Here is an 8,276-nt window from a genome sequence, read left to right as displayed (position 1 = left end):
TGTTCTGCTGAGGAACTTCCAGTCAAAGAGCCACTTGAGGCCACTCAACTCTGCTGCCTTCTCTGGTAGGACAATGAAGGGGTGACATATTTCTCCTTCATGAAAGGCAGACCATTGTACCTGTGCACAACTAAATGCATTTATGTTGCAGGCACATGATCCAGTGAAGACAGACCCTAGCATGCCTTGTCCACCTGGCATGCCCCAGAACTTTAAAAGGTCCCTGGAGAGGACACTCGAGCCCTTTGCCTCCAGCATGCTAGAGTGGCTAGTGAATACAAATCCACAGCAGCCTCACCAGCTTACTTCTTGGTTTGGCACCTGTTCTCTGGGCATGGACCATCAAGGTCTAGAACAGTGATTCTCAACCTTTCTTGTACCAGGACCCATCTGTAAACATTGATAGCCAGTCCCAGCCCAGTATGTGGGGCAGGAGGTGGGTGTGTGGGGCATGGGGCCCCCCCAAGCAGCCCCTAGTAGGCTAGAACCAACAGCATGCAAGGAAAAAGCCACAATTTCCCATGTTTTCCTCCTTTAAAGGAAAATCTATTTTTAAAGTTTGTTGATCCATTTTTTAAAGTTTTGTTTGCAACCCTTTCACATATTTCTTGCCACCCACTTTTGGGTCACAAGCTATAGGTTGAGAAGTGCTGGTCTGGAACAGCCCTTCCAAGGCAGGGTGGTGTTCAGGTGTGTATGCACACACATACACACTTTGTTGAGGTAGCTCTTTGTAATATTAGAGCCGTTTGTACCGAGGCCACTTGAAGAAAATAAGTTCTTCTCCATTTGCCCTGAACATGGAAGAGCTGCAACATGCATATTTTGGTGTAATTGAGTGGCAGAGCTCATAACATGTTCTGATGATGCCTTCTACAAAGTCAGACAGAACGGCTAAGATCCTTCTTCAGAAGGAAGCAAGACTCCAAAAAGGACAAACTGCTTATCATCAGGACTGGAGGATAATAGACTTCATATTTAAAAAAGTGCTATTTTTCCCTACTCAGGTTGCGGTGGAGGCTACAGACACAGTAACACATGGTTTAACACCACCACATCCATTGTGTTTAACAAGTAGTCCTTCCTATCTAATACTACAAACTTTTAGATGAATTTGGGATCTTGGTCTAACATCTACAGCTGTCTACAAATGGTAGCGACAAGCTGTCTATTTGTTAGTGAAATATTCATCTCAGTTAGATAAATTTCACATGTTCCTGGCCCCCACCCTGCAAAGACCCAGTCACAGGGGCAGATCCAGAAGGGGCACAATGGCACAGACATCTGCCCTTTAAAAAGGTGATGCCCTGGGATCAGCAGGCAGAATTCCCCCTGCTCCATGACATCCCTTCTCCTCCCCATCCCCACATCCCCTCAGCCAAGCTCAGCTGGAGACAACATCGGAAGCAGGCACGTTACTCCCTCCTGCTGTGTCCCCGTAGATGCCCTGCCCAGGAGCAGGTATGGCTAGAGGAAGGGAAGGAACCTGTATGCCACTGTTGTCCCCAGCAAATTCTTGCCCCCATACAGCATGGCTGGAGTGGGACAGGAGCTGCTTAAAAATCTCCTTTTCCTTCACCCCCAGAGACAGTGGCTGCAAAAGAGGCCAGGAGAAGGGAACACAGAGGGGGATGGAGGATTCTTAGCCAAACGGGGACATTTGTTTTTAAGAGTCCCCCACTGGTGATGGGTATATCCACCGGGGCAGGGGACAGTGGCAGGGAGTGTAGCTGCCCCTGCAGCACTAGCAGCTACTCCCACCCCCACTTTACAAAATCCTGGATCTGTCCATCCAGGCCAAGCAACATTACAGTTAATACACTGCTCACCAACCAACACTGCAACCAAGACTAAGTGGAAAATACTGGACAAAGACACTGGATAGAGAAACTTTAAGAAGCTGGTATTACTAAAAGAGGGGAACATTCCTCTGCTGTATTTACGGTTCAAGCACCAAAGCACTGTGCTTATTGCTTGAGCATTTGGAAGGAGCTTGAATAGGGATTAGAGGCCAGCAACAGAAGCCTGAAAGCCAGCTCATTTTTCAGACAGAGACAGACAGTAAGAAGTGGATATTGGCCTACTGGAGCTGAACAATACTGAAGCATCCAAAATTGCATAGGGGAAGAGATCAGTAACGCCCCCCCTCCCAACCAGCTGCACCCCTTTAAGTTGTGCAGCAAACTGGTTTGAACCCTTATATCTAGGATTTGAATGCAACATCTGTAAAGCCACCCCCCTCTGACCAAACCACACTGTTCCCACATTTCTGTGGTATTAATCAAACTAGCTTGATTATAGTCAAGCTTAGCTGACTGATCCTTCTGGCCAAAAGATGACAGTACAAACCAGGCAGGAATTTAACATGACAATAAGACAGATTACAGCACCCTTTATTAGATGTACAGTTTTCCCAATCAAATGGGTTAACCTGACAAACATAACCAAGACATGGAAGACAATGAAACTGCAGGTAAGAAACTCTGAAGTCCCTGCAAGATTTCAGTTCAAGGCCTCCACAAGGCTGACCTTTAGTTTTTCTTTTCCAAATCCTCAAGTGGGATGCACAAAAGCAGCAATGTGGTTATAGGAACAGTCCAGTAACTTTACAGTTACAATATTCACCTTTGAATTTTCCCTGCCTCTGTACCCTCACCCTCCCAAAGGAGGAGTAATAAGGTTGATTTAGTGCTTATTGAAGACTTTACAACAGCATTTCCCTCAGCTTCTTTTCTCCTTGTAGCCAAATTTGAATGAACTTGGAACAAGCTAGATTAAGTAGTTAGGAAAAAAAAAAAAAAGACTAATTTCTAAATGGGAAACCTCTGTCTACAGTTGATTATAATCAATGTTAGGGGTCTTACCATCATTTACTAGCAAGTTGTATAAAATGGATTCCAGAAGCAAAAAGAAATCAAATGATTCTCTCTGCAACAGCAACTTCTAGAAGGACTTCTTCCCCTCCATTTAAAATCTACTGAACCACCTTTTTAATATTATAGTGTAAACTGTCTGACAGAAGATATGAACTGCTAAATACCGACGTTCCCTCCCTGATTTAGGAATGTGATTTTTTTAGTAAAACTAAAAAGCAAACCTTGAAGTGTTTCCATACTTTAAATACATGTGCATGAGGAGTAATATTAAAAAGTTAATAGCATTAACAAAAAGTAACAGTTGCTTAACCTAGCTGTTAGACATTTAGCAACTTCCTAGCTAAGTAATTGTGTCAAGCTGAGAGGTAGCAGTGAAGCCTCACCCTGGCTTCAGCTTTACGGTGCTGTGATGTGGCCCATCTCCTTCCTCAAAAGTGTGCGTTACTCTTAAACAAAAGAGAGAGCAGAAATGCAGTTTCTACATCTTCAACATGACTGCTAGTGCAACAAGTAGACAGGATTACACTTCTCTAGTCAAGGTAACTGAGGGGAGGAAGGAAAAAAGGCAAAGTGATTGTAGCAGTGTAGCCTCAACACTGTTCCTATCAAGGTCATTTTAACTGCCACCTCCCCTTTTTTTTTTTTTTTTTTTTTAAAAGAAGGCTTTAGGTCATTTTCCCACCCCTCCAAATAATTTAAACATTATGAGAGAAAAGAGCGAGGCCAGTGGGGGAACAAAGCTGGCCAGTATTTTAAATATTAGGTGTTACATTACCAAAATAAGGTCCAATTGAGTCTACAGGCTTGATTAACGAATCTTACATTGACTGTTGGGCAGGCAGAAGCCAATAACCATTGGAGTTAGGACTCCCAAGTGTCAGTTCAAAGTACTGAGACATCAAGCAGATCTTACAGTTGAGAGGCTGAATGAGGGAATGGAGGGTAGAGAAGGGGGAAGGAGTGTATAACCACCATACCCGAGACTGAAACTCAAAGCCTTACCAGATATTTGGTTTATCCACTTTTTTGAAGTTGGGGAGAGTGTAGACAGTAAGTTTAACCCAAAATTTGATGAGTAACTTTTAAACCAATGCAGCTTTGGGAAAAGCCAGATTTCAAAGAGGCATTGAGATACTATTACGAAATTCATATGGGAATACTTCTACAGCAGGCAGAATCACCCCTATAATGCTACAATTACTGGTAAAAACTGTAGCCTTCAATGTTACTGGGAAGGCAAAACCATCTCAGTGTAAAGTGGGCTCAGGTTTCTGCTGACCCCTACGTGGTTCATAAGTCAAAGTTTTTGCATTTTGAAGAGGCAATATGTGAATAAAAAAAAGTTAATACAGACTTCCTTCCATGAATCCAGCCCTATATCCTTAGTGGCAAGTGTCTTATTCCATCTGTAGAACTTTACAGTTCCCAAGCATCACAGTAAGCAACATCTCTCTTTAAAGCTTTTCTTGTTCTTGCCACTTTTCTTGCCATTCTTGTCTTTGTTTTCTGACATTTTCTTCGCTCTGATTTCCCTCATCAAATCAAAGAATACCTGAAAAAGTGGAAAAATACATATGGAAGATTAGAAGTCAGTTCTGGCAGCAGCAAGCTTGATTAGGCTACTGATGTCTAAGCTAATGTACTAGGAAAAAAATGCAGGTAACAGGAAAGCACCTAACAAGAGTGGCTGAACCCAGATCCCCATGTTGTGCAACATATTAAGTGGGGCAAAACAGACTGACAATCCTACCTGGCCGTCAAATTATTCAGCAACTTGCTTTGAAAATAAAACCCTTATTTTAATGGATTTCACTGTTAGGTGGAAGTAAAGTAAGCCCTGCATGCCAATGCATAGTATAGTGCTCTAAGAGATTAATATCAATCACAGAAGTACATTGCCAATTAATACATGAAAGTGAAGCCAAGAGACAATGAAACCTTTGTCTAGCACCTTCCAAACATTAAATGAAATAAAAAAAAAAAAAAAACTGGGAGGTTAACCTGATTTTGTGGAAGGAGAGCCAGAATAGATTTTAAGTGATTAACTATCACATGACAAACAGAACCCAGCTCTCTGTTCCCAGACATATACGCCATCTAAACAAGTGTCTCAGCTGAAGTCAGGATACATCACAGCACTTGCTTTCTACAGTTTGGAATTGAATGCAAAAATGTATCTGGAAATTTTGATGAAAAATAAAGTTCCAGGAAAAAAAGTAATGAAGCAGCTACAACTGAAGAGCTGGTCTGATCAGAACAGGAGAAGGTCTACTGGAAAAAAAGTTAGTTTTTGATCTATTAGTTACAAAGTTCAAATTTTTTTAGTTATTTGAGAAGTAGCTCTCGTTTTCAATTAAACAGGAAAAAAAGGTAGCAGATATGTCAGGATTAGGGCCTTAGATGCCATGTCTGAAAGCCAAGGGGTATGGTAAAGGAGGGGGGAGAAAAGAAAAAAAGAGCATTCAACAGGTGAAGCTACAACCCAAACCAGTCTTGTGGGTGAAGCAGGGAACTGCAATTGGCTAGGCACTTCCTAAAGAAGGGTTTGCTGATTCTCAAGCTGCAGACAGAGGAATGCCTGCCAGCTACCTTTCGCTAAGTATCCCTTAAGGGTTCCCACTACATTTGTTCAAATTCCTCCCAACACAGTCATGCTTTGTTGGCATGTCTATCGGTTAATTTTTCCGTACCCTCTTTGAAGAGAGGACTTTAATTTCCAGACATTTCAGAGTCTCCATACGTTTAAAAACCACATGAACTATACAAGAACAATCACAAACATTGTCTCCTCAAAATTAAAAAAAGAGCAACCATCCAAGAACCCAAAAGTGAAGTCAGGCTAGAAACTACCAAACTTTAAAGACAAAAGAAGAGGGGAGGAGGCGCTGGGGGAAGAGCAAGCGCAAGTGAGCGCACAGAGATAGGCATTTCTACTAAAGCTCCAAAAATCTCACAAGACCTCTCTGCAGCTGAAAGGATGGCTGATGCAAGGGTTCTAGCATGGGCAGCAATAAGTCTCCTGCATCTCAGAAATTACCATCCAAGAGGCTTGTAATTGTACAAGGACTTTTGTACACTAGAAAAAGAGATGAAAGGTACAAGGTGGCACATTACACAGCCAAACACCAGTGAACTGCTTCACTTGCAGGATATTCCTGACAACAAAGTTATTCAGCGGGTAGAATATTGTAAACATAGCCATGAATTGTGCCTTTGAGCCCAAGAGGCAGGCACTTAGTCACCCATGTGTCTATAGTTAGACTATAGAAAGAACAGCAACTTTTCTTACCTTATCTACATTCGCTCTAGTTTTGGCAGAAGTCTCTACATACTGCACTCCCCACTCCTCTGCTTTAGTTCTGGCCTCCTCTACAGGCACCTGTCTGCGCTCTTCCAAGTCAGATTTGTTTCCCACCACAAGCAAAGGTATTTTGTCCTCTTCAGCCTTCACACGCAGGATCTGTTCCCTAATGCATCAAGCATTAAAAATAAAATAGCCGAGTTAGCTGTATCACAGCTTCCTGTACTTGACAAAAATAAAATGTGCATCAGGAATAACTTAACAGCCTTCACAGTGCTAAAGGCTATAGGACGGTCTGATGTGTGCATTAAATTTGGCAATCATTAAAGTGGTCACATTGCAGGCTCTATACCAAGACAGCCCAATCACAGAAATAAGTTATAACTTACAGGAAAGCTATGTTTTGCTCCAATGGAGAGCCATTGCCACTTCCTCCAGCTCTGACTAAAGGAAAGCATCTACAGGCTAAGCAGTTCCCTCTGTTTAAGATACTTGTACCATAATTATTTCCTTGATGAGTGCAAGAAAGAACAGCTATAAATAGGCAACTCACCTGGTGCATATCAATTTGTCTTTATCTATACTACAGATGGAAGCAGTTTGATACTATTTTTTGCTTTCAATATGAAGATCAGCAGGCTTTCCAAGAGGGGTCCTATAAAGCTTTAAGCTGCAGAGTATTACCCCACTCTACAGAAGCAGAAACTGGAGGTGGTGAATGGAGACTACATTAAGTGAACTTATACCAGGTCGTGCCACCAGAGGGGCAGAGCAAAAAACTGCTCTTTGACTTTTGACTTAACCAGGCAAATACCAACTCTTTTCCTCGTTAAAAGACATTATGAAACAGGTTTGGAAGACTGTCTTTGAAGACATCCACTGAAGTCAATTCACGGGGGAAAAAACCAACCAAACAAACAACACATGCATACAACCACCTTTGCTACCAATAAGAAAGTCTCAGCTTAATTCTCAAGGATATTGTGCAAATATCCAGGAAGTCAGTTAAAGAAAGAAAAACAAAAAACCACCACAAGTCCCTGCCAAACCAATTAAGACATATTGACAGCAGCATGCATCAGCAACAACATGCAGCCTGTTTTATGTTTCAGCAGTCTTCAAGTGTAGTTTTCCCTTTTAGCCTGCTTTCCATATTGCTTCATCACGTGGCAAGAGAGGCCTTAAGAAGCAACCACATGTTTTCCAGGCAGCCTAGTCTACCAAGATTAGGCACAGAAGCTGAAACAAGTAGCTGCTTGCACTTTTCCTTCCCTGACAGCAGATTGCATCTGCTGCCCTGTGCACTGATGGCCACCTCACCTCAAGCACACATTATGCAAGAAATAAGCCATGCTACAAATCAGTTGAAGTCAAAAGACTCCAGTTTTGACATCTTAGAGTCATGTAGACAGATGCCATGAGAGAAGAAACAGTAAACAAGAGTGTAGAAGCATGTATATTTGGAAACAGTAGGTAGGTTAGTAGTTGTCACATGTGAACCAGGTGAGAATGATCTGAAGTGTAGCAAAACCCACTTTAAACACCCCATGAAGACAAAATACCTATGCTGTGGTGCATGAAGCAGTGTGAAAGTGGGTTTTGCTATACTTCAGACTGTTCTTACCTGGTTTACCTGTAACAACTAGAACTGCAATTCTCAGCCCGGGTGCCTGGGGGAAACCCTACAGTGCTGCCAGGCCCTTTGAAGTGCCACAGGAAGCATGAGAAGACGAGCAAATAAGAGGCAGGCTCAGGCCTCCAGTGAGAAGATCAAGCAGATATGGGCAGGCTCAGGCTCTCCCCGCCTGGCTGCTCCTCCACCTCCAGGAGGTTGCAAAGCCCTGTAATAAATTCAGTTTTTTTTAATAGGGCACTGCTCAATTCCCAAGAGTAACAGAGGGGTGCCTAGTCTCCCAGTTTGCGAAGACTGAGAACCACCGAGCAGGAAGATCCCTTTTTCAAAGGATTCCAGAATGCACTCGTGTCCACAGCCACAGATTAAATACACGGGGGAAGTTTGGCTTTTGAAATAAAGCTTGATACAACATCCAGCCACAGACAAGTTACTGGGATTTTGTTGCGTGTGCCCGTGTTTTTCT

The 8,276-nt window shown here is 42.6% G+C and overlaps 1 protein-coding gene across 3 annotated transcripts in view; it reads right to left on the bottom strand.

Moving 5' to 3' along the window:
- Positions 1-2,375: 2,375 nt before the first annotated feature.
- The window catches only part of RALB (RAS like proto-oncogene B), a 62,140-nt gene continuing 56,239 nt past the window's right edge, over positions 2,376-8,276 (bottom strand). For all 3 annotated transcript variants that reach the window (XM_019554115.1, XM_019554116.1, XM_019554114.1), the window contains 2 exons: positions 6,166-6,343; positions 2,376-4,428 (listed from right to left, as the gene is read on the bottom strand). In XM_019554115.1, coding sequence (XP_019409660.1) covers positions 4,309-4,428; positions 6,166-6,343 — 298 coding nt within the window. In that variant the 3' untranslated portion in view covers positions 2,376-4,308. The remainder of the gene's footprint in view (positions 4,429-6,165; positions 6,344-8,276) is intronic.

The sequence above is a fragment of the Crocodylus porosus genome, unplaced genomic scaffold (genome assembly GCF_001723895.1).
Source record: "Crocodylus porosus isolate Cpor-Errol unplaced genomic scaffold, CroPor_comp1, whole genome shotgun sequence".
Classification (NCBI taxonomy): Eukaryota; Metazoa; Chordata; order Crocodylia; family Crocodylidae; genus Crocodylus; species Crocodylus porosus.
This window is presented reverse-complemented; position numbering and strand designations above follow the sequence as displayed.